This window comes from Littorina saxatilis, linkage group LG12 (assembly GCF_037325665.1).
Source record: "Littorina saxatilis isolate snail1 linkage group LG12, US_GU_Lsax_2.0, whole genome shotgun sequence".
NCBI lineage: Eukaryota > Metazoa > Mollusca > Gastropoda > Littorinimorpha > Littorinidae > Littorina > Littorina saxatilis.
The window spans coordinates 85,328,693-85,355,184 of NC_090256.1; the positions used below are offsets into that span (position 1 = coordinate 85,328,693).

Sequence of the window (26,492 nt, forward strand, 5' to 3'; positions counted from 1 at the left end):
GGTGTAAATGACATGTCAAAACCACTAGTTTGCCACATCACAAGTGACATTGTCATATGGAAACCTCATTTACACCACATTACAAGTGACACTGACATATGAAAATCATGTGTTTGCCATATCACAAATGACATTGGCATATGCAAATTACATGGTTGCCATGAAACAAATGATATTGTTTGCTATATGTCACATGTTTACTGTATGAATGACATGTCTTCGTCATATGTTTGACCGATACTTCGAACCTCACAGACACACACTCAATCACACATTTTCACAACAAAAGACAAAACAACAGTCTGAAGATCATACTTTATATTCAATATCATAATAATAAGCCAACTTGTATCTTTTCTCAATTAGGAATCAATGAAACAAAGTCACAGCAGGAACAATACTCCCAAGTCAGCCAAACACACACACATTAAGGGAAAAAAAGGCTTTAAAGTATAGTTTAAAAAACTAAAACAAAGAAAGTACCCGCAACTCTCCTCCAAAAAGGCTCTGTAGTGAACCCCTGACTATCGCATCACTTCAGGGTTGGACCTTGAGTGTGCGTGGTGAATAACCATCGCAGCACTGGGAATGTAATCTCTGCAGTATGATTTAAAGACAAGTTCTGGATTGAGAAGAATTAATCTGCTTTAAAATTTGGTGTCAGGATCATATGTTATCTTAAGATAATCAGTTCTTTACTCTGAATGTGGGTCAAGGTTTGTCACTCTTCAGCTTTCTGGATGATGCACAGGGGTGGTGTCTTGGACAGAACTTCTACCCCATCGCCAGAGTTTAGCACCACCGACTGTGCCGAAACAGATATCCCTGATCACGAAGATGTGTGAGCTTGATCGGCTGACATCTTGCAAGACTTTGTTACATGAGGCATGGTACCTGAAAAAAAAGAGAAAAAATAGAACCTGATGGAATGAAGTGTAGCCAGAGGAAAATGTTTACCATTTGACAGTGTAAAATTGTATGACTGGAGGACACTACATTCTTTAACAGAGATTTTTCGCAGACTTTTTTTTTATCGGCGCTTACTGAATGGTTAGCAATAGCCAAACTAACGTCAAACTGCTCTTATCGCATTAGGAGGTAGCTCAGATAGCCCCGAAAGCTGCACTGGCCTTCAAAGTCTGACAAGAATCGTCGCTTAAAACAAGTTTGAGCGTTTGCACTGTTCACAAGGGCAGCAAATTTGATCTGATTTGGCACCGACTTAAATGAACAAAACTTAAGTCACAACCTGACTCATCAAAGAGAAAATAACAAATTGAGGTTGGGAGAGAGAGAAATCTTGAAGTTGAACAGTTATTGATTTATAAGGCTAAAGCATCGGTCATACAGGCGACTCACTCGTTGCGATTCAGTCTTTGGCCGATCGCACATAAAATCGTATGAACGATAGACGAACGACTGGAGAACGATAACTCCACGCGAGCGGGGCAGAAGTGACGTGTCATAGTGAACACGGCAAACGCGCTTTGCTAAATGTTCGAACGTCGCTCTACTTTTCTGAAAAATTCCTTTCAGCATTACGCCTTTGCAAGAAATAAAGTTCCCAGACAGCTGCAATTAATGTTTTCCGACCGCTGTACACGCCTAAAACGTCTCCTTTATATCTGAGTAAAAAACTGTTCTTCAAAAAAGTTTTGAATCGACGAAGAAACGCTGTACGCCACAGTCCGCCATTATTTTACGTCACGGCGTCAAGACCGCAGCAACGCGTTCTGATTGGCTCTGTTGGCTCTGCCCCTGCGATTGACCGACGACTGGATCGCAGGAATATAGAACATGTTCTAAACCTCAAAGCTACGAGGGAATCGCATGAGACTGAGTCGTAGCTGTTTTCTACGACTGAGTCGGCTGTGTGACAGGGTAAATCGCGCGACTCAGTCGCATGTGTGACAGCCCTCTAAGTGATATATGAATGGTTATTAAATTACATATTCTTACTCCGAATCACATATATAGCAGTTGACACCGTCTGGTATGCTAAGGTACTGAAAGCGCTACCCATCTTTAAAGTAATTAAAGGGAAGCAACCCCACACCAAAAAAGCTGGAACTAGCATATGGTAGTGAGCTACCCCCTGGGAGTTACCTCCCATTAGCTACTTCCCATCCCACGCACGTGGCTACTTCATTCCGACTTCAGCTGTCCTGGTGAGAGGTCATTGAATTTTCTGTGCGCTACTGTGGCTGCCTTGTGCTGTTTCGTTCACCTGCCGGCCACGTAACTCATCTTGTCTCCCGTGCGGGCGCCTGTTTTGGTGAGCTCGTTCTGTATTTTTCTGTTTCGAACTTGTGCGTTGGTTGCTGTCTGTTGTCCTTTGGACATTGTTCGTCAGTAACCTGTTGTGCTTTCGCCATTTTGTTTACAGTTAGCTTTGCTGGCTTGTATTTTGTGGCGTGTTCACTGACGCTTGTGCATTGTGTGTTGCAAGCTTGGTTCGTTTTTATTTTGCTGTAGTTACTGCTTAGCTGTCCGTTAGGACTTTCGTTTTCAGTAACTTTTTCTGTGAAATTTTTTCGCTGGTTTCTTGTTTGTTGTTGGTCAGCATGGCAGACCAGGATAAACGTAAGGGTAAAGGAGACATTAAGGGCAAGATTAAGCCCAAGTCCTCTAGCTCTAAGCCTGTTGTATTGGTGTCAGACGCTGCACGCAACACAATTTTGTCAGTGCCTATTTCACCTCCGCTTTCTAGCACCCCCGTTTGTGCTAGTTCTACTGTTGTTTCTGCGCCCTCTGCTTTGTCGGCGTCGGACCAGGGGACGATTGTGTCCTCTCTCTTGCAGACTCTTATCCCGGAGATTCGCTCTCTGGTACAGACAGAGATGCAGCGCTCGTCTACTCCAGTTAGCGCTGCCGTTCCGGTTTCGGGGGGGGACACTCAGTCCCTCTCTTCCGGGAAGGTTTCTTCTGTTTCCGCTCCTCAACTTCCTGTCTCGGGTGGAGACGTTACAAGTAAGTTGAACCGGTCCTCTTGCTCTCGTGAAGCGCCTGGACAGCCCCGTGCGGGCAACGGTTCGTGTGCGCAGGGTCACTCCCTGCTTTCGGCTGGCGGCAGGCCTCCTCTTGTAGAGCAGGACTCTGTTAGCCAGCAGCGGCGACCGTTTACGGTTACTGCGCTTCCGGCTCCCGCCGGAAGCATAGGTCCCCCCACGCTTGCTCGCAATGCCAGCCGCGACGGGATGGATCATGAGCTGGCCTACGGGCTTCACGGCTTCCGGCCGCAGTTCGTGCATTCACCGCTTCCGCCCCCGGCGGTTATGGTGTCTGCATTTCCGGCTTCGGCCGGACACGCTGTCCCTCTACCGTCCACTTCCTCTTGGATGGCGGAGAGGGAACAACAGCGTGATGCTTTTGCACTTCCGGTGCTTCAGCACGGACGGTCGTCTCTTTCCTCTGCTGAGGTTTTGACTTCCGCCCAACCACATCCGGCGTTCTCGGACGGTGTTCCGGTTTACCCTCTCCCTACTGGGCAGGGTTTAAACCAGGACGATGTTCGTGGGTACAGGTTTCCGGTTTCCGGTCATCCAGAGTACCTTTCAGCCACTGTGGTTGATGACTACGGTCGTTCTTCGCTGATGGATCAGTCTGAACTGCAGTCAGTGGTCAGCGAAGACACCCGTACTGTGTTTTCCTCTCAGCTCAAGTCCATTCTTGACTCTGCAGCCGAGGTGACTTCGCGGTATTTTGCAGAAGGTGTAGCGACGTCCGCTACTTCCGTTTCGGCGGCGCCTTCAGCTATGGCAGACTTCCTGCCGGATAAGGATGACGCTTCCTCCTTCCGGTTTGTGGAATCTCCGTCTGTCTCATACCACCTGTCCCAAGTTCTGGTGCACCCGAACAAACGGAGCAGTGGTATTCCGGTTGAGCCGTTCCCTCTTCTGGCACCTTTTGGGCCGGTTCCGGAACGGGCTCGTGGTTGGCTTGCGGATGAAGGGCAGTCCTCTTCCTTTGTGCATTCTGCACAGAAGAGGATTGCTTTCCCTGTCCGTAGCCGCAACCTCACCACTTCCTTTGCTCTCCCGCGTGCCATCTTACCGGTGACGCAGGAGCTGCAGGCTTTGCTTGTCAAACCAGTCAAGTCTGACTCGGTTGTGCCAGTGCGGGAGGGTACTCTTATCTCCCTGGAGGAGATCGGTCGTCAGCTCTTGGAGCTGGCTTCCATCTCCGAGACGCTGGTGCGGGCACTGTCTCGGTCGTTGACCGACTCTCTTGTCCCTTTTTCCCTCAGTGAGGAGCAAAATGCGGATGATGTCTCCTCCCTGCTTACGGCCCTGGCGAAGGTCAATGAGGAACAGACTCGTCTCTCCTCTTTGCAATACGCGCATGCGGTCTTGACAAGGAGGGAGTTGTTTCTTGCCAACTCTCAGTTTGCCGATCAGGCTACCAGAGACACACTACGTGTGTCTCCGGTTGTAGAGGGATCGCTGCTCGGCCACATGGCGCTTGTCGCTCGGCAGGCAGAGATTCAGTCCAACAAGGACGCTCAGTTCCTGGACATGGCTCTACAGGGCGCGAAGCAGGCTAAGCCTTCCCAGCAGGGGAAGTCTCAGCCGAGTTCCAAGCCCAAGCCTGCTCAAAAGAGGCCTGCTCAGCAGAGCTCTCGAGGTGGCAAGAAGAAGACAGTGTCGGGAAGGGGGCGTGGCGGCTCTAACAGCAAGCCTCACCCCCAATGAAGCGCCCCCGGTCTCACCCCCCCCCCGCCCTCCACTTTGGTGATGGCGGGGGGCCTCTCCCGGGCACTCACCCATTGGATGGTCTCAGTAGACAGCCAATGGATAGTGGGAGTTGTGAGATCGGGCTTCCGTCTCTTATGGCGGGAGGAGAAGGCTCCTCTTTCCCGACATCCGCCACGCTTCAAGCCCCCCTGCTCTCAGGAGGCAAGATCCGTTCTGCAAACGGAAGTTGCCTCCCTGGTGCAGAAGGGGGCAGTGGAGAGGGTCCTGGACCAAAGCTCCCTGGGATTTTACGGGCGCCTTTTCGCCGTGCCCAAAGCTTCAGGGGCGTGGCGTCCGGTCTTGGACTTATCTTTTCTCAATACTTTCTTGAGAGAGATAAAGTTCAAGATGGAGACGCCCGCCAAGGTCAGAGACTCTCTCCGCCCAGGAGATTGGGCGACCTCCATAGACCTGACAGATGCATACTTTCACATCCTGGTGCATCCGTCCGACCGGAAATGGCTTCGTTTCCGGTGGGACGAGCAGGTCTACCAGTTCCGCGCCCTCCCTTTCGGTTTGTCGCTCGCACCATGGATTTTTACCATGGTGGTCCGACAGCTGGGCGCTCTGGTGAGGTCTCAGGGTATCCGCCTGCGGGTTTACCTGGACGACTGGCTCGTTCTGAACCAGTCCCAGGCAGGCTGCACGCAGCATACCCAGACGGTTCTTCGGGAAGCCCACTCGTTGGGGTTCTCGATCAACGCGTCAAAGTCGGAGCTGACCCCGTCGCAGACGTTCACCTACTTGGGGATGTCCTTCGACACGGTCGCTTGGACTGTCCGCCCCTCTCAAAAGAGGGTGGACAAGCTCCAAGCTCAGATACGCTCGACTTTGCCCCTCCTGCAGGCGCCCCTTCGCTCTCTTGCCTCCATCTTGGGACAGATGGAATCCATGGCTCTGTTGGTCCCTCTGGGTCGGGTACACAAGCGTCCTTTTCAGGCAGCTCTGAAGCCGTTTGTGGGCTCGACTCGGGTGGATTGGAACGTCCTCGTCCCTCTCCAGGGATGGTTCCAGTCTACCACCCTCCCGTGGTTGGACACGGAGTGGGTGTGCAGAGGGGTTCCGATTGCCTTGCCTCCCCCGGACTTGGACCTGTTCACGGACGCGTCCTTGCTGGGGTGGGGGGCTCACACGGACCTACACACGGTGTCAGGTCTGTGGTCGGTGGAACAGAGCCAGTGGCATATCAACCGGCTGGAACTAGAAGCAGTAGCTCTAGCTCTCACCCGGTTTCTGCCCTCCCTGCAGGCCAAGCATGTTCGTCTGTTTACAGACAACACGACAGTGGCAGCTTATATCAACAAGCAGGGAGGCTCGCGGTCCCCGTCTCTCTCGGACAGGACCTGCGAGGTCTTGAGGTGGTGTTACCAACACCGCATCTCGATCTCCGCCAGGTACCTTCCAGGGAGGCTGAACACTCTGGCGGACGCTCTCAGTCGCTCCGGCAGGGTGCTTCAGTCCGAGTGGACAGTCACTCACGGGGCACTGCTTCGCCTTTGGACCCAAGTCCCAAAGCCTCTCGTCGACCTGTTTGCCACCAGGTTCTCGAAGAGGCTCCCGGTGTTCGTCTCGCCATTCCCGGACCCTCAGGCTTGGCGAGTGAACGCTCTGGACATTCCCTGGACGGGTCTGGAGGCGTACGCCTTTCCGCCTTTCCCATTACTCGGCCGAGTAATTCGAAAGGCGGAGCTGGAGGGGCCGGCCCTTCTACTTCTGGTCGCGCCCCTCTGGCCGTCGCAGGACTGGTTCCCAGACCTGCTTCGGCTCGCCCAAGGTCCTCCCATTCCTCTCTCTCTGAGAAGAGGGGAATTAGTGCAGCCCCGAACAGGCATTCCACACGAGGAGCCCAGTCTTCTGAAGCTTCACGTGTGGATGTTGTTCGGGACTCACTGAGGCGCTCTGGTGCGTCTTCTCCGACGCTGGACTTGGTGGGCAGCTCCCATAGGGCTTCCACCTCGTCCGTATACGCCTCGCACTGGAGGGCCTGGGCCTCCTGGTGTTCCGCTAAAGGGGTGGTTGCAGTGGCTCCTCGCTCTATGCAGGTCGCCAACCACCTCTCGTTTATGTTTTCGCAGGGTGCCTCCGTCTCCTCTATGAGGGTCCGGCGCTCTGCGATCTCTGCTACTCTCAAGCAGATCGGCCGATCTGTTCAAGTGGGGGGGGTGATCGCTGCTGTCATTAAGGGCGCTGCTCTCAAGGAGGTCCGGTCTCGTTTGCCCGCTCCTAAGTGGGACCTGTTCCTTGTTTTAGCGTTCTTGCGGTCCGCGGAATTTGAGCCTTTGAGCGAGTCGAGTCTCTACAATCTCACTCGCAAGACTCTTTTTCTGGTTCTTTTGGCTACGGCCCGACGGGGTAGCGAGGTCCACGCTCTGTCGGGTCTGCCAGGTGACATTTTGTTCGAGTCGGACGGCTCAGTATCTCTTCGTTTCCGTCCCGACTTCCTGGCCAAGAATCAGGCTCCGGGGCAGGCCTCTCCGTTGGTTCGCGTCAAGGCCTTGACCAACGCGTTGGCTCCGGATGACCCTGATTCGGTCAACTGTCCAGTTAGGGCCTTACGTCTGTATTTGGCTCGGACTCAGCCGGTTCGTTCCTCCTCACAAAAGCTATTGTTTATCTCTCTTCTCACTTCAAGGGAGAAAGACGTTTCAAGAGTTACGTTGGCCCGGTGGGTGTCGTCCCTTATTCGGCAAGCCTACAGTTGGTGTCACACAAGTGGGGGGGGGGCTCAGCCTGCCTTTCCCCTGGTCTCGGCCAGAGCCCATGAGACTAGGGCGTGGTCTTCGTCTTTGGCCGTTCTTCGCTCGCAACGGCTTGACGAGGTGCTCTCGACGGCTTACTGGCGCTCAGAAGATATTTTCATTAATTACTATCTTCGAGACGTGGCTGCACTCAGACAGGATGGATCTCGCGGTCTACCTGCCCTTATAGCAGCCGGCCAGTTCCTGTCCAGAATGTGATGGTGAGTTTGATTTATTTCTTGCCCACCGCCATGTTGATGTTATCTGCTATATATGTGATTCGGAGTAAGAATATGTAATTTAATGGAAAATTTCTAAAGTAAATTTTCATTTCATTAATATACTTACCCGAATCACATATCGAAGTCCCTCCCGCCTGCCCCGCTGTTTGTTTCGGTTTTTCTCTGAGCCGGAATGAAGTAGCCACGTGCGTGGGATGGGAAGTAGCTAATGGGAGGTAACTCCCAGGGGGTAGCTCACTACCATATGCTAGTTCCAGCTTTTTTGGTGTGGGGTTGCTTCCCTTTAATTACTTTAAAGATGGGTAGCGCTTTCAGTACCTTAGCATACCAGACGGTGTCAACTGCTATATATGTGATTCGGGTAAGTATATTAATGAAATGAAAATTTACTTTAGAAATTTTCCACTTACCTCCACTCAAAAAGCAAGGTCTTGTTTGTAGTTCAGAGTATGTTTGACCTGACCAAAGCTGTTCATTACTGCCACCCTGAAAAGATATCACAGAAATAATTAATGCTTGAAGACATATGCAATTGCAAAAAAACTCTTACCAAAAAAACCCATTCAGGTTACACAACTAAAAATAAATCCTCTGAATAATAAAACTGAGAAAATTGAGCCTATTACTATGAGTATGGCTGGGGGACACTACATTCTTTTACATTTGATGAATTTTTTTTTTAAAATGAATAAAATCTTTGAGAGAATTTGACAGTTAAGGTTCATAGAGACTGGTCCATTATGTTTTCTCAAATTACTGAGCATAACTCTCACACACACACAAAGAAGTGAAAAGGGTAGGAGTGAGCTGACAGTCACTCAAAAACTGCACTGAAAGGAGTTGAAATAAATTGATGAATAATCACACCGACACAAAACTATATCCCTGCCTAGATTTTCAGATCATTTGAAAACATTTAAGTGCTGTTCACATGACAGACGAGCAAACAACTTTCCCCTGACTCGAAGTCGTTTGAAAATACCTCCTGGGTCGTCGGCAAAAAGTCAGCCATGTGAACAGCTCCAGCAATTTAGAAACAATTAAGGTAAGACTTAGCAGCGACTCCAAAAACTGCTGGACTTGGCCGTGGAATAACAAAGATATTCCGCAGACTTTTCTTATTGCTGCTTACTGATTGGTTAGCTATAGCAAAACTATCGCCAAACTGCTCTTACTGCATTAAGAGGTAGCTCCGATAGCTGCACTGGTATTCAAAGTCGGACAAGAATCGTCGCTTAAAACAAGTTTGAGCGTTTTTACTGTTCACAAGGGCAGCAATTTTGATTTGATTTGGCGCTGACTAAAATTGTTTCAAAGTAGGGGGAAAGTTGGTACAAAGTCTGCCATGTCAACAAAACTTAAGTCACAACCTGACTTACCAAAGAAAAAAGAAAAAATTGAGGTTGGGAGAGAGAGAAATCTTGAAGTTGAACAGTTATTGATTGATAAGGCTAAGTGATATATGAATGGTTACTTACCTCCACTCAAAAAGCAAGGTCTTGTTTGTAGTTCAGAGTATGTTTGACCTGACCAAAGCTGTTCATTACTGCCACCCTGAAAAGATATCACAGAAATAATTAATGCTTGATGAAGACATATGCAATTGCAAAAAACTCTTACCAAAAAACCCCATTCAGGTTACAGAACTAAAAATAAATCCTCTGAATAATAAAACTGAGAAAATTGAGCCTATTACTATGAGTATGGCTGGGGGACACTACATTCTTTTACATATGATGAATACATTTTTTTTTAAATGAATAAAATCTTTGAGAGAATATGACAGTTAAGGTTCATAGACACTGGTCTACTATGTTTTCTCAAATTACTGAGCATAACTCTCACACACACACAAAGAAAAAAAGTTGAAATGGGTAGGAGCGAGCTGACAGTCACTCAAAAACTGCACTGAAAGGAGTTGAAATAAACTGATGAATAATCACACCGACACAAAACTATATCCCTGCCTAGATTTTCAGATCTGAAAACATTTAAGTGCTGTTCACATGAGAGACGAGCAAACAACTTTCCCCCGACTCGAAGTCGTTTGAAAATATCTCCTGGGTTGTCGGCAAAACGTCAGCCATGTGAACGGCTCCAGCAATTTAGAAACAATTAAGGTAAGACTTAGCAGCGACTCCAAAAACTGCTGGACTTGGCCGTGGAATAACAAAGATATTCCGCAGACTTTTCTTATCGCCGCTTACTGATTGGTTAGCTATAGCAAAACTATCGCCAAACTGCTCTTACTGCATTAGGAGGTAGCTCCGATAGCTGCACTGGTATTCAAAGTCGGACAAGAATCGTCGCTTAAAACAAGTTTGAGCGTTTTTGCTGATCACAAGGGCAGCAATTTTGATTTGATTTGGTGCTTTCTTTCTTTATTTGGTGTTTAACGTCGTTTTCAACCACAAAGGTTATGATTTGGCGCTGACTAAAATTGTTTCAAAGTAGGGGGAAAGTTGGTACAGAGTCTGCCATTTGAACAAAACTTAAGTCACAACCTGACTCACCAAAGAAAAAAGAAAAAAAATTGAGGTTGGGAGAGAGAAATCTTGAAGTTGAACAGTTATTGATTTATAAGGCTAAATGATATGTGAATGGTTACTTACCTCAACTCAAAAAGCAAGGTCTTGTTTGTAGTTCAGAGTATGTTTGACCTGACCGAAGCTGTTCATTACTGCCACCCTGAAAAGATATCACAGAAATAATTAATGCTTGATGAAGACATATGCAATTGCAAAAAACTCTTACCAAAAAAACCCATTCAGGTTACAGAACTAAAAATAAATCCTCTGAATAATAAAACTGAGAAAATTGAGCCTATTACTATGAGTATGGCTGGGGGACACTACATTCTTTTACATATGATGAATACATTTTTTTTTAAATGAATAAAATCTTTGAGAGAATATGACAGTTAAGGTTCATAGACACTGGTCTACTATGTTTTCTCAAATTACTGAGCATAACTCTCACACACAAGAAGAAAAAAAGGTGAATAAAAAACACACATGCTTGGGTAATTTGAAAATAAAAAAATAAAGCAATCATCAACATACCACCCGGTTTTTCTTCTTTACTGAAAACAGTGCATTTGTTTCCCTAAACCAGTAAAAAAAAAAATGGACACATCTGCTTTTATTACTTTAAAAAGGTTCTACCAAAGAATAAAAGACAAAATAAGCCAAATTCATAAAACAAAAAGACCCTGACAAATGTGTCGCTGTCAACGATGCATCTGTTGCTATTGAGATATACCTGTACATCTTCACCTGGCCGCAGTAGCGAAACCACAGTCTGCGTTAGCGGCGTCTGTGGCGATGTTGTCTGTTGAGGGCTGAGGTCACTGTCCATCTCAGCTTTCTTCAAGTTCAAACACACTGTCTGCATACTCATGGCTTTCTGAAAAATAAATCCTTGAAATTAATTAGGAACACAATGATTCATCATTCACAAGCCTCAAAGTCACACTCACAACAAAAACAAAATTGGAATGTATAATATAATTTAAAAACAATTAAGGTAACACTTAGCAGCGACTACAAAAGCTGCAGCACTTGGCCGTGGAATAAAAAAGATATTCCGCTGACTTTTCTTATCGCCGCTAACTGATTGGTTAGCTATAGAGTCAAACAATAGCCAAACTGCTTTTGTCGCATTAGGAGGTAGCTCCAATAGCTGCACTGGCCTACAAAGTCTGACAAGAATCGTTGCTTAAAACAAGTTTGACAGTTTGCGCTGTTTAGCAGTTTACATCACAAGGGTAGCACTTTAGATTTGATTTGGCCATGACTAAAATTGTTTCAAAGTAGGGGGAAAGTTGGTACAAAGTCTGCCATGTAAACAAAAGTCACAACCTGACTCACCAAAGAGAAAAAAAATTGAGGTTGGAAGAGAGAGAAATCTTGAAGTTGAACGGTTATTGATTTATGAGGCAGAGGGATATGAATGGTTACTTACATTGACTCAATACGCAAGGTCCTGTTTGTAGTTCAGATCAGAGTATGTTTGAACTGACCGAAGCTGTTCATTACCGCCACCTTGAACACATATCACAGAAATAGTTAACACTTGATGAAGATGCAATTTACATGTCATTTGATGGATGACATTTTTTTAAATGAAGACAGAAACAAATCTTTAAAAAGTCCACACTTGTTCATCAATGAAAACAAAATTGGAATACATGTATAATCAGTAGATTAGAAACCAGAAGTTTACCAACAGACAGGAAGCTGATAAATGTTAAATGAGAATGTAAAACACTACCATCCAATTCGCAGGTTACATACATTTGTTTACTTCAACAAAAATCGGGTTGGTTGAATTTTACATCGTGTGTAATGTAGATCAGCTCGCGAATAAAATATATTATTCAATCACTATCAATATCATGAATATGAAAAGCAGAGTCTCGTCTACTTGTGAACAATGTTTCAAACGATTATATTTGAAGCGAACGGGTAAACTAAGACATGTGTTGTAATTTAGCAACCTCCCCGATTTGTGTGTGCATGTGATCGACCGGCGAATCGGAGCATTTTCACTGTTACTGTTTTAATTTTACAACTTCTATTCTAAAAACCAAACCACAACATCAATCAACATCATGTTTTTGGGAAAGTTAGTTGACTCACACCTCGTTCAGAAAAAACAACCTTGGATGAATAGAACAGTGTTCTTCTAGGCAAAAAAATAAAAATAAAATCGAGAATGCGACTGTAGTGTCCGAGCCCTACCAATCCCGGCATCAGTCATCAAATTCGAAATCAAATTGTTCCATCAGTTAATTCACTTAGTACTTCGTTAGACAATCAATCTTCATTTTAGAATGAAAGACAAGGATTACCTTACATCCAATAAGCAACTCAAAATACAAGGCAAGAAGATAAAAGGGTGAAAAACGCCACAACATGTGGCATTCTACTCCATTGCGCCAACCGGAAATGATCGAGATCATTAATTAACAAGGGAAATAACTGAAAGATATTGCTCTTTGCAGTTGTTATTGTCTCCCTTAAAACAAATGGCTCACTGAACTAAACATTATGAGTGTAGTCTAAATGCTCAGTTGACCAAAAAACAAAACTTCAGCAACTTTTTTTTAACCAATATTTTTTTTAATTGAAAGTTGGCAGTCTCTTTGTTTTTAGATTTATTTTATCAAATTAAAAAAATAAAAAGACTGAGAACAAATTTTATGATAAAAATTTAATAAAAATCCAATATATAAAATAAAAATATTTGTTTAAAAAAATAAAATGTATTCTTTGAACCCAAACTGTGTAAAAAATAAATTTAAAAATAACCGAATAAAGGTTATAAATGCAATTAAAATTCTAAATAAAAAAAAATGTCACCAAGAAGAATAACTAATTTTTATGTTAAAATGTCAAAATTAAATACAGGTAAAAAAAATAAACATAAAAAGAATTGTTTTTATAAAGAACAAACATAAATGCACGGTATTCCGCTGCAACAATGCCAGACACCTGGATGACTTGTTCTACAAGTGCAGCGTAACAGACAGATACAGATATTAAATTAGGAAAACAAAGATTGCAATCACCTTTTCAAATAAGCGTGGAGAAATCGTTTGGACTGCAACAACTTCTGCGTAAAAGTTGGCGAAATGTAAGGCGCGAATAGCGAAGGTGTCACGCATTCCAGCATGAAAAAGGAAAAAAACCGCATGCAGGATCATGGTGGCTGGGGACGCTCGTCTTATAAAATATCGTCAAACTCAGACAGCAAACTTCGGCTGATTGCAACAAGTTATCACATACATTTTTTTGCAAAATAACAAATGACACAAACAAATTGCAAAAAAACCTTTATTTTAATTTTTTTTTACACACATTCAAAACCTTATTTGGAGGGTTTAGACGCACTCAACAACAAAAATGGCATACAATACTTTGTCCCAAATTCAGATTTTTCAATTGTCATTTTTGTAATTAATATACAATAATTCGCAAAATAAATACCATAATTGTTCACAAACAAAAGCTTTAAAATAATTCAGCTTTAAAAAGTAGAGTAGCTGACCGCGCCAGCAAGAATCCAGCTGGCTATGATATGCCGCTGGTCATGGTCAGATCATGTGAGAAATGACAAATTGTAACCATGTGGTATCCATACGATTTCTGACATATGTACAATATGTGGCAACTGGCATCTGTCCCGCAGATGATTTCCAGATCTTTTGCTACCTGGGCAGTTTGTGGCACGCCTTAATCTCTACCTGCGGCGCTGGGTGGAGATGGCCGAGAAGAACTGGACCGTCGACGACCTTGCCGACCTCATAGTCATGGAACAACTGATGTCCAGCCTGCGACCTGAGGTGGTGACCTTCGTGCAGGAACACCAGCCAAAGACTACTCAGGAGGCAGCCGACTGGATCAGAGTACACGAGGACGCCCAGGCGATCTCTGGCAAATCTTCAGGCTCACGGCCGGGAAAATCGGGAAATTCAGGTTCTTCAGGACCCAAGGACGGGAAGGACGATCAGGGACACAAAGGATCAAGTTCCAGAACTGACATCCAGTGTTATTACTGCAACAAGCGGGGCCACGTGAAGAAGGACTGCCACAGGAGACAGGCTGACCAGAAGGGCGTACACTTTGTTGGCAGTGAGGAGTTAAGGGACGTCACGAGCTCATGCACAATTCCACAACTCTGCGTTCCGTGCTCCAGGAAACATTTCCAGCCCCACTGCAACGTCTACGTTAACGGAGTGAAGGGCGAAGGTCTGCGGGACACAGGGGCAGACATGATAGTGGTTCGGGCGAGTCTAGTTCCAGCTATGGCCTACACAGGAGACAGCATCAGGGTGAGAATGGCCGAGGCATCTCACGCTTACGACTTGAACACGGCAGTGATCAAGGTCGTAACACCGTTGTTCACGGGGACCATTGTGGCCGTCGTCATGGACGATCCTCCATGCGACCTGCTCATTGGGAACCGGGTTCAGTTTGTGGACGGCGTCACCAGGGAGGTTCCCGTTTATCGGTCTCCCGACGTCATTTCAGTGCTCACGCGGGCACAGGCGGAGCGAGAGGACAAACCTCTCAAACCCCTACCTGCTGCACGAGCTGCCCTGGGGAACGTGACCCCCGCGCTTCTCGCGAAGGCTCAGGCATCTGATCCGACATTAGCAACTCCTCGGGAGCACGCGAAGTCGGGGAAGGTGAAGCTGAGCGGGAAGCATGGGAGGTCAAGGTTCCTCAGGGACAAGAAGTTGCTCTACCGTGAGTTCAGCAACCAAGAAGGTACATTCAAACAGGTTGTCGTGCCTCGCGAGTTTCGCGAGGGTGTCATGGCAACGGCACACGACTCGATTCTGGGAGGTCATCTTGGCACCAAGAAGACCACGGATCGTGTCTGGCGCCACTTTTACTGGCCAGGCATCTGCACGGATGTCCGACGTTTCTGTGCGTCCTGCGATAAGTGCCAGAAGGTGGTTGCCAAAGGAAGGGTGAGGAAGGTCCCCTTGGAGAAGATGCCGCTCATCGACGAACCCTTTCGTCGGGTGGCAGTGGACATCATCGGGCCCATCTTGCCTGCGTCTGAGGACGGAAACAGATACATTTTGACCATGGTGGACTACGCTACTCGATACCCAGAGGCGATCCCTCTGAAATCGATTGAAGCCACGCGAGTAGCTGAGGCTCTGGTTACTATGTGGTCCCGGCTGGGAATTCCATCAGAGGTACTCACCGACAGAGGCACGCAGTTCACGGGAGGAGTGATGGCGGAGGCAGCACGACTGCTATCACTGGAGCAGCATTTCACCACTCCTTACCATGCTCAGTGCAACGGACTGGTGGAAAGGTTCAATGGCACCTTGAAGACCATGCTGAGGAAACTAGCTCAGGAGAAACCACGCACGTGGGACAGGTACATCCCAGCATTGCTTTTTGCATACCGCGAGGTTCCTCAGGAGAGCTTGGGCTTTTCCCCATTCGAGTTGTTGTACGGCAGACAGGTACGCGGTCCCATGGCTATCCTGCGTCAGGCTTGGACGGACGAAGAAGCTGACGAGGAGGTGCAGACGACAGCGACCTACATCGTAGAACTCAGGAACAGGATTGAAGAGACCTGCAAACTGGCTCAAGAGAACCTGGGAAGAGCAGCACAGCGTTACGCGCGAGGATTCGACCGCAAGGCACGGCCGCGCAGCTTCAAGATTGGAGAACGGGTGTTGCTACTTCTACCTGTCAAACACAACAAGCTACAACTGCAGTGGCAAGGACCTTTTGAGGTGACAGCGAAGGTGGGCCAGAACGACTACAGGATCGTCATGAACGGGAAAGCACGCCTGTACCATGCCAACCTGCTGCGCGCCTACATAGAGAGGACAGCCTACGGGGAGAAGAACAAAGACCAGAAGAACAAAGACAAGAAGACAGAGAAGGTTGCAGTCATCAGGGGTGAAACGAGGGGTTGCTCGTTCTTGAGGACGACCTTTCTGTCTGGAAACAGACCATCAACCTCTGCAATATCTTCAGGTTGCAAGGTTGGCAAACGCCAGACTTATGCGCTGGGCGTTGATTCTCCAACCGTACCAATTCACGGTACGCGTCATTCCGGGCGCCAACAATGTTGGAGCTGACTTTCTCTCTCGGGCTATAGAGGAGAACATGACTGTGAGCGAAACCGAGGTTTCGTCTTGAAGAGGGGAGGTGTGTCACGATCGGGTGACAGAGACCAAGAAAGTGTCACTCAGTGGAGTGCCTGTTCTTGGTCGATTATGATAGAAAGCGCCTGTACGTGATATTGGGCTACAGCAGAGTTTGCTGACAGTGCTCAACTAGCACGGATGTTTCGTAGCGCACGAGTTTCACAGTGGGGGTTTCTGCTGTCATAGGGCTGACGGTTTTTCGCTGACAGCGCGCACGGGATTTTCACGGATTGAGTTTCTCGTGTCTTTTTTCTGCTTGGGAGGCAGAATTGTGTATAGCTGGACTGGTTTTGTGACAAGGTCAGTCACGTGTTATTGGCTAGGTTGTCTGAGAGAGGCACAAGGACGGGGCACTTGACACCCAGCGGCAGAAGGGGAAGGATCTAATACACAGTTTCTAGAGTATGATGGTTTTTCACCGAATATTGTATTCGGCACTCTAGGGGAGCTTCCACCGGTTATTTCCTTCACACTGCCACATATTTTGCTGAGGACAAGTCGTCAACATTCCTTCGTCGGCGATGGCTTTCGCATAAGGATTCGACAAGGGGTTCTGGAGGTTTTCGGTCACTGTTGACGAACAGAGGCTGTTCCAGGGAGGAAGCGGACTTTGCTTCCATTGAGAGTACAATCATAGGCTTTTGAGGTAATAAATCATTATTTAACGCTGTTGATGAGTCTGTGTTGTGGAATGAAATACTCTCTGTTGTTCTTTCCAGGTTAGCGCATAATTTACTCTCTGTGACGCTAAAATACTAATCTGTATATGGTTTTTGCAGATAGGGAGAGAAGGACGGAAAATGGCTGTTTTGTTGTTGTAAAAAGTCCGTTTTGTGCAGGCCCACGTGCTCGATGAGGTATTTAAAGATGACATGTTTTAAGGTGGTGGGTGAGGGGTAGCTGACATGTTTAGTGCACCGATGCTTTCTGTTTGCAGCCTCCGTTCGTTTCGCTTCGCTTCGTTACGTGTTCCTGTAACGTCTGCACGGCTGACTTTGGCGGGACCTGTTGAAGCTACGCTAACCAGGAGACCGGCTAACCAGCGGACCGGCTAACCAGCGAACCGGCTAACCAGCGGACACGCTAACCAGCGAACCGGCTAACCAGCATACCGGCTAAGCAGCAGCAGCAGAGATAAAGCTAAGTGCACCATGTCGTACGCACCCCGTTGACCACCGTTGTCTTTTCGTATCTGTGATTTCATTGGAGTAGTGACAACGTGGGGTGTGACCCCTGCACGAACTAGAGCTTTTCGAACAGAACATTCGCATTTAACTATATTTACACGGGTTCAGCGTGTTACTATAATTTTCTATATACTACTGGCATTTTGTCAGTGAACACTGGTTTTTTACGTGTTGAGAACGTAAAAGGAACATATTTTGAGTGAAGGCTCGAGGGAGGTGGAGAGTTTATACATAAACAGGCGTCTGAAACTTATACTTTTGTTGACTCTATTTAATTGTATGCCTGCGAGAGTGGATCGTGGTGTGGTTAGTTAATTAGTAGTAATTAACCGGTTCATAATCACCTTAAGTGATATATTGAAACGTGACACTCGTATGTGAAAAAAATTATAGTGTCGAAAGGGTTATTGTAAAGTGTGGTGTTTGTTTAATCATGAACAATAGTAAAAATTAAAAGCGCCCAGGGTGTTTGAAGAACAAAGCGGCAAATGCAAATAACAAGCAAAAGACACAAGTGAATTGGAACCAGAAATATCGCACATTATGGAGGGAATAAGATGTAGGAATTGAAAAAAATGAATGGCAAATGTGAGTCGCTTGTTGGGGGTATATTTATATATATATATATGATTATATATATACATGTATGTTTTGGCCTGCTGGGAGACTAGCTCAACATAACTCCTGCTCACCTGTGCCACAGGTTCTCTGCAGTTCTCTCCCTTTGTTCATTTGGCAATGCAACAGAGAAAATAAGGACTTCAAGAGAATGTGGCGACTGAAGCCCATGAATTTATGTACTCCGTTCAAGTAGTTGAAGACAGGGGTAGAACACAGTATTTCACTCATCTTTCCAAACACAGAATGGATAGATTTTTGTACAGTGGATTCCCCCTTTTAGGACTCCCATCCCTTCCACCCCCACCTCATCGTTTTTTCCTATTTTCTGTTGAAAAGCTCTGTGAATTACCCTTCATTTGACACTCTCTCCTGTTAAAGACCTTGTTTTCTTAGATTGATTTAGTTTGTGTGTGTGTGTGTGTGTGTGTGTGTGTGTGTGTGTGTGTGTGTGTGTGTGATTGTTTTTTGTTTTGTTTGTTTATTTTTAAATTTGTGTATTGGGGGGTGCATGTTGATAAAATGTATTTGACTTCTTATCACACAAAAATTATTCTGAGGACTCGAGTGGCTGTGGACTTACCAGTCGTCATGTTCAGTTACAGACGAAAAGCCCCTCGCAAATCCAAAGCAACATCGGAACGGAAATCTAGCCAGGCGGAGGGCAGAGGGGAGTCTGGAGCAGGAGAATGAGGAAAAGACTCGTGGAGGCTGAAAAAACCCCACTCTGACGGATTATTAGAACTTTGTGAGGCGGATAAAGTGACTGACAGATTATCTAACACTCATGTTGTTGTGCTGCTGAAGCAATATTATTTGTGATTGCATATAGGTGAGGTTGTGGTATCTCTGCATCGCTACCACTGCAGCTTTCCATGAAACTGTCTCACTTCTTTTCTTAGGAGCTTTTGTTTATTTTGTGTTAGTTTGTGTGGTGTTGGGCGAAGGTAGGGGAAAGGGGAATTGCTGTCCATCTTGCTTGTGAACGCAAGCTTAATGATGTGATTTTATGTACTCACAAGTCACAGGATTGTGCATACTCTCACAAAAACATGCATACACTTAAAAACACACATGTGCATGTAAGCATGCTGAAAATGGAGGCATGTTCGTATAAGTACGCTTATATCAAAGCCCCCAGATACATGCACACTGAGGGACAGACAGACACACAAATGAAAATAACACACACACACACAAGTAGACAGGCAGGCAGACACACACACACACACACACACACACACACACACACACACATACACACACACACACACACACACACACACACACACACACACACACACACACACACACACACACACACACACACAAGTAGACAGGCAGACACACACACACACACACACACACACACACACACACACACACACACACACACAAGTAGACAGGCAGACACACACACACACACACACACACACACACACACACACACACACACACACACACAAGTAGACAGGCAGACACACACACACACAGACACACACACACACACACACACACAAGTAGACAGGCAGACACACACACACACACACACACACACACACACACACACACATACACACACACACACACACACACACACACACACACACACACACACACACACACACACACACACACACACACACAAGTAGACAGGCAGGCAGACACACACACACACGCACACAGCACCACACACAGACACATTGTTACTTACTCAACCACCAAGATATTCATTATTACAGTGTACAAACAATGTATTGCAGCCGAGATGAACTGAGATGCTCATGGTATCTCACTGCCAACCCAACCTTGGTTTGCTTTTCCCTTTTTCTTTTGTTTATTTTGATGAAGTGGATGTTTATTTTTTATGTTAGGCTGTGAAACTGAGACTAAAAGTATGAGAGTTTTTGTTTTTAAGGTGTTTTTTCTGAGAGAGAGAGAGAGAGAGAGAGAGAGTATTAGTTCCTCTATGTGTGGGTGTGTGCATGTTTGTTATAAAACGTGAAAAAATAAAAGAAGTTCTATTTCTACACAATCACATACATCGAATATGAAAAAAAGAAGCGTCTGCATGTGTCTTGATGTGAATTTGAAAGATAAGATTTCTTATGCATAAAATATACTTATATAAAAACAATTTAACAAAACTTGAGAATAAATGTAAATAAGGAAAAATTGCTTTCATTTTACGCGTGAGCAAGGAGAATGAAGAGATGTATGCATAGGCTTTTGTGTCTTTTTGTTTTTGTTTTTTGTTTTTTGCTTAACGCCCAGCCGACCAGGAAGGGCCATATCAGGGCGGTGCTGCTTTGACATATAACGTGCGCCACACACAAGACAGAAGTCGCAGCACAGGCTTCCTGTCTCACCCAGTCACATTATTCTGACACCGGACCAACCAGTCCTAACACTAACCCCATAATGCCAGACGCCAGGTGGTCTGTGTATGGACAGCTGGATATGTTTGTTTGCATGTGCATGACACATTCATTATTATTCTTTCTATTCCTAGAAGTTGGAGTTCAGTCAGACTCATTCATTCGCTCTCTTTTCTCTCACTCACTCCAAATCTCCACAGCACAGTAACACAAGCTGCAATATTTGCTGATTTCCAAATTTATTCTCAGAATCAACAAATATGTTCAAAAATACAAAGGGGATCTGCTAAGCTCTCTGCCTCACAGTACACGTACAACATTAACTTTTATATGCCGGTGAAACTGTACATAAGCAATAGCTATCACCCCTACCTTGAGCAAATCATGAAATAATAAAAGGAGAGACAGAAGTTAGAAGTCAAGGGCAAAAACACAAAGGTATTACACTGTTTTTCTTTTTCAGTGATGTCAATGATCAGTTGGACAAGTGTCACTTGAATATTTTGTTTTATTTGACCCATCCCTATCTGAATGCAGATCAGCCGTCTTTCACAATTTGGTGTACAGCAGTACCTGCGATGTGTGGACCCTCCCATGAGACACCTCCCTTAAAAGGACACCTTCTCTTGTCCCTTTGTATATTATCTCTACCAAAATATACCTGTCATGAAAGGCCACCTGCAATGTAGGGACACTTTTGGCTGGTCCCAAGGGTGTCCTTTCATCGCAGGCACCACTGTATTTAAAAAGTGATTGTTTTGTTGCATCCGAGTGGACGGTTCAGTTTCTTGAGTGTAGCTCACCTGGTATTTTAATTTCTTCATGTTTTCTCCAGTGTAAAAAGAAAATGTTAAGTTCAATGCAGTAACGTTTTGTATATGAATGGACTCTTTAATTTAGACTAAAATAGAGAAATGTTTATGGTCATGACACATTTTTGCACAGAAGTCTCAACAAAGCTGCAAAAATACCCAAGCTGACCAAGCTGTATACTAGTCTACGATCTACGAAACAATACAAATTGTACATGTATCACACTTTGGTCTGTAGGTCTACATGAACCTGTTGAAAACAGTTTATTCCTTGCAATCTGTGATTCTAAAATGTGTGTTTTTCATGCAACAACAAATAGTTTGGCAGCAGTTGAGGCCCAAAATGTAACCTTGTTTAGAAGAAGAAAATAAATAAATGCGGATGAAAAAAGATCAGAACATTTATTAAAAAAACCTGTACCATTAACGAAGGCTATTATTATTAGTATTAACTTTACTCACTTTACCAGCTGTAAGAAAATTCAGGCCAAATCATGTGTGATAGAATGTTTTTGCAAATGGAATAATATAATAATGAACGGTTGTTTTAAAAACAGTTACGTACTCAACAAGACTCAGTTATCCCTGCATTTGAATGCGAGAAGTCATCTTATCTGGCTAACAACATGTCTAGCACGTAACAGTTAAAAGTTGGTGTGATTCAAGCATGTGTTACAATGTCTTTATTGATGTTAGCTAGAGCAAGGAATTCAATATGACTACTACTGGATAATAATAAGAGACCTTTCTTAGGGCAAGTGTTGTTTCAGAAGTTTCTAGATGGGTAATGTGAAATGGTTACCAATGGCTGGTTTTTTGGAGTAAGGGAAAAAGAAGGCAGAATCCAAGTGGGACAGAAAATGAAAAGCATTGCACAAAACTGACATGGACTTAATCACCACCGTAGCACCAGATGATGTCATGACATCGACCACCAAAACACATACGCAGGTTGAGTCTGACTAGTTTGTACACCAATAATTAACATCGTTATGTACATGTACACCACTTGAACGTGTACACCTTTAATGGAAATCAACATTTAGCTAGGCCTTTGCAGATTCAGCTGTGCTGCTGGCATAACCCATAGAACATAACACAAACAAATCTGAAGGCTGAACATCAACATGAGACTGAGGAAGCCTGATTACAATTGGGCCAGTTTGCAGGAAAACTTGGTCTCTGTTGGAACCCAAATTTCTTAAACGGACACAGATAAATAAATCAAAAGGAGATGAAGAAAACAAATCTGAAGCCATCAAGACCAAACAAAATGATCAGTATTTTCTTATTTATGCAAAATGAACAGCAAAGTTAGAAAGCAATGTTTATTTCAAAAGGCACCAGCTATTCAGAGACAATGGGACTAAGAAATACAACTTGTAATAAATAAAGGGACTTGCACTTCTGCACTGAGTTTATGCACAAGCGCAAGCAAAGCCTAAGACAGGCAGTTGTCAACAAAAACCTACTGACATAAAACTACAGAGATATGACATTAACAAACAATGACTTTCAAACACAGCATGAGATCAAATCGTCCACTTTTTAATGAGAGTGTGTAGTTAAAAGGGGTATCCAGGGAAATCCCATATATAAAGTTCCACATTATGCTTTTCTTGGCTCAGCTTCAAAACGATGCTAAAACTCGCTCACAATCTGACGTCCAGCTTGCTGTGCTTTTCAAACAAAACATAAGCTCTCCCTTTTCTGAAACAGTTCAACTGTTTTTTCAAAAACCGTGGCAAACACACATTCACTCCATTTCTGCAGATGCTGTGCAGCAAACATCAGTCTGTAACTCTTATTCATCCATTCAGACAATCATTCTGTCCACATAAGACTGATATTCCGTTCTTGAAATCATTGTCCAAGAGTTCCCATGTATTATCTCCAACCATTTTTAACGCTAAAAAAGTTGGTCTCTTCATTTGTTAAAATAAAGAATAAACATTTCCCTTCTGACATTGGAACTCAGCGCCCTCCACCTTGCACGTTACACAGACTCGTCGAAAGAATCAGAGTCCGCTGTTTGATGGATCTCAAATCACTTGACGGCTTCAATGTCTCTTCGCTTTCTTTTACCATCAGGCATAAATAAAAATCCTCCTTTAGCATCAAGGAAAGTTTCAACTTATTGAACTTGTCGCATGACAAGCATCTGACAAGATGAGACAAAGACATCAGGCGATTGGTGGACCTGACTTGGTCTTGTGATTGGTGATCTCAGATCACATGACCACCTTCCTGTCTTGCAGTCTCCATGCACAGCTTTCCTTTCAGCATCAGGCATGAAAACGTTTCCCTTCAAGCATCAAGAAAATGTGTAACCCGTCACATCAAAACTGATCTACTGATGAGACAAGCAGAGACATCAATCAGGGGACTGGTAGATATCAGATCATCTTGTGACTGGGGGATCTCGGATAGTCTTGATTGGTGGATTTCAGATCACATGACCACACAACTCTTGGCGGCCTCTTTGCGTAGCTGTGCTTTTGCGTCACTGAGTCCACTGAAACGCTTGCGTCGGATGAACGACCGCTGTCGCCCGAAGCTGTTGGCCCCCTCGCCGGCAGAGGCGTTGGCAGCGGCCGGAGCAGCGCCGGTTCCTGACGTACCAGCAGAGGACAGTGCCGCAACTTCCATCACGTCGTTGACACTGCGTTGAGATGTCTTGGCCGAGGTTTCTGAGTAGACTAGGGCGCCGATGTGTTTGGCTGTTTTTAAACCCTGAAAAACAAGACAGACGTACTTGATTACATGAAGTTGCAACTGGTGTTTAATATCCACATAGGCCCTAGTTTCAGGACATTCGGCTGACAACTGAAGTTATGTCAGTCTACTGAAATACAGTATTACAAAAAGATAGGCAGTAGACCATTTTTAATCCTACATATCTTGGACATTGCTCCAAATACAACATTTCTTTGTCAAAATAAAGGTAATATATTTTGAACTGAAGAAGAAGAGGACTGTTCAAGCTAAAGCAAAACGGAAGGCCATTGATCTATTTGAAAATATCTGTGACCCAAACCCTTCAAGAAAAAAATCATGGTATGACCTAAATTTAGGTGGCCTAACCTAATCTTCTCTTTTGTGACAGAAGGCCCCAGTGAGAAGTTCTTTCATTGAGGCAGACAAGACAGTGAAAGTCATAGAACATAGGCTGGGTTATGAACAAGTAGGTGAACAATCCAGACACACTAAAAAAAACCTGCAGGACCAAGTCAGACACACAAAACTACAAACGACCAGAACCAACTATAAACTTTAAGGTGACGATTGTATATGCCCCTGCTGTGTTTATGATCATATTCACAGCTAATAGCCGAGACCTGACTCGGCGTGTGTGGTTGGTAGGCAGTAAAGTTCACTGTAAGACAGTCACTATGGGCATTGCCCCCTGCCGCTCCCGCCCCTCTGGAAATGCAAGCTGTCTCACACTCTTCCCGTCACAATTTGTGTCTGCTGTTTGTGTAATATTGTGGACACCTTGACCATTTACTGGGTGAGAAATGAGCTGTGTGAACTTTACAACAAGACTTTGACAACGGCTGAGCTGAATTTTAAGAGTCCTTTCTTTTTCAAGAAATGATTTTTCTCAGATTTTATTTTTAGGTCTTAACAAGAGTTTTGTTGGTATTATACATCAGACTAACTTTCCACCACACATAACCTTCTGCACAATGCAGAAGAAGAACAACGGTGAATGCGCGTGAGAGCGAGAAATACTTCTGCACAATGCTATTTCTCACAGCTTGACTGAATTCTCACCTGATCGTAAGAGACGAGGTTGGGCCTAGGGGTACTCGGGGGGAGATTCTTCACCTCTGATCTGATGTCTGCCTTGCACCCGACCAGCATGATAGGCTGGGTGGGGCAGTGCTCGCGCACCTCGGGGTGCCACTGAAACACAGAGAGAATCACACAGTGTTAAAAAGCCATCTTGAGATTTTTTTAATTTTTTGTTATTTCATTGCTTTTGCTGGTGGTGTAGCTTTTTGTATGTGTGTGTATGCTGGGGTGATGAGATTGGTGAAGTTTTGCATGTACGGTTTAGTAGATTTTGTTGGTATTTCTGGCAAAGTCCTCAGTTATATTTCTCCGTATATTGTTTGTGGCAGTCTGTGCTTTTATTCTTGTTATATATGGAGACTGAGGGACGGCAGAGAGAGAGAGAGAGAGAGAGAGAGAGAGAGAGAGAGAGAGAGAGAGAGAGAGAGAGACTGTGTATATGTGCGTGTGTATGGGTGAGAAAGAGAGAGGGAGAGATAGAGAGAGAAGGGGGGTCTCCGAGACTGGTCACTCACCTTGGACACAACATTCTCCATGGACTCTGGGTTGCTGATGCTGAAGCAGATGATGACCAGGTCGGCATCACTGTAGGACAAGGGTCGCACTCTGTCATAGCCTGTATCGCCTGCAACAACAACAGCAACAACACCGTCAGCAACACAACAACTATATATCACATCGCAGGTAGAATAGACTGTCAAATTATAGAGGAACAGGAACGTATCAAAATCATTGGTATACTGAAACATTGACGTTTTGTTCGTTATTGTCTGCACTACCTGCAGTAACCCTAGTGTCACTATCTCGATTCATTTCTGTTGGACAGTTTTTTCCATAAATATTAAAGTTCAATAAACTGACAAGAAGTCCTATTCCACTGCCCTTTTCTGCAGTCCGCTGATACTGTCAACCGACCCCCCTCCCCCTACCCCAATATATATTTCCCTTTGCTTTGATCAAAGCATAACCTCAAAAGTCGGACGTTGGTAGTGAGGGAAATAAAAGGGAACAATTCCGGAACGGCTTCATATCAGTGGATTGTATGAGAAGGGAAATAAGTGATCAGATCAGATCAGATGCAAAACCAAAAGAAAGAACGACACAATAGAAGAAGAAAAGAGGAAGTTGCAAGGGAAAAAGTGACCCCCCCCCCACCCCCTAAAACCTAAAAAAAACCACACACACACACACACACACACACACACGTACACACACACACACACACACACACACACACACACACACACACACACACACACACACACACAAACACACACATCAAGTAGGTCAAAGAAAGAAC

At 45.0% G+C, this 26,492-nt stretch overlaps 2 protein-coding genes and 1 long non-coding RNA gene across 5 annotated transcripts in view; 1 reads left to right on the top strand and 2 right to left on the bottom strand.

The window, feature by feature from the left end:
* The window catches only part of LOC138983027 (ubiquitin-like domain-containing CTD phosphatase 1), a 38,069-nt gene extending 16,638 nt beyond the window's left edge, over positions 1-21,431 (top strand). The window contains exons 9-10 of the mRNA XM_070356430.1: positions 18,804-19,412; positions 19,861-21,431. Coding sequence (XP_070212531.1) covers positions 18,804-18,897 — 94 coding nt within the window. The 3' untranslated portion in view covers positions 18,898-19,412; positions 19,861-21,431. The remainder of the gene's footprint in view (positions 1-18,803; positions 19,413-19,860) is intronic.
* LOC138983026 (uncharacterized) lies at positions 396-12,655 on the bottom strand. Of its 3 annotated transcripts, none has more exons than XR_011461038.1 (7): positions 12,566-12,655; positions 11,677-11,756; positions 10,975-11,118; positions 10,326-10,401; positions 9,192-9,267; positions 8,124-8,199; positions 396-894 (listed from the first exon to the last, which is right to left on the bottom strand). It is a non-coding gene; the product is annotated as an uncharacterized lncRNA (long non-coding RNA). The 3 variants fall into 3 exon arrangements; XR_011461040.1 differs by having other exon boundaries at positions 12,571-12,641; XR_011461039.1 differs by lacking the exons at positions 8,124-8,199; positions 9,192-9,267 and having other exon boundaries at positions 12,566-12,653.
* The window catches only part of LOC138983028 (rho-related GTP-binding protein RhoE-like), a 57,021-nt gene continuing 51,328 nt past the window's right edge, over positions 20,800-26,492 (bottom strand). Inside the window, exons 3-5 of the mRNA XM_070356431.1 lie at positions 25,708-25,817; positions 25,172-25,303; positions 20,800-24,127 (exon numbers count right to left, since the gene is read on the bottom strand). Coding sequence (XP_070212532.1) covers positions 23,846-24,127; positions 25,172-25,303; positions 25,708-25,817 — 524 coding nt within the window. The 3' untranslated portion in view covers positions 20,800-23,845. The remainder of the gene's footprint in view (positions 24,128-25,171; positions 25,304-25,707; positions 25,818-26,492) is intronic.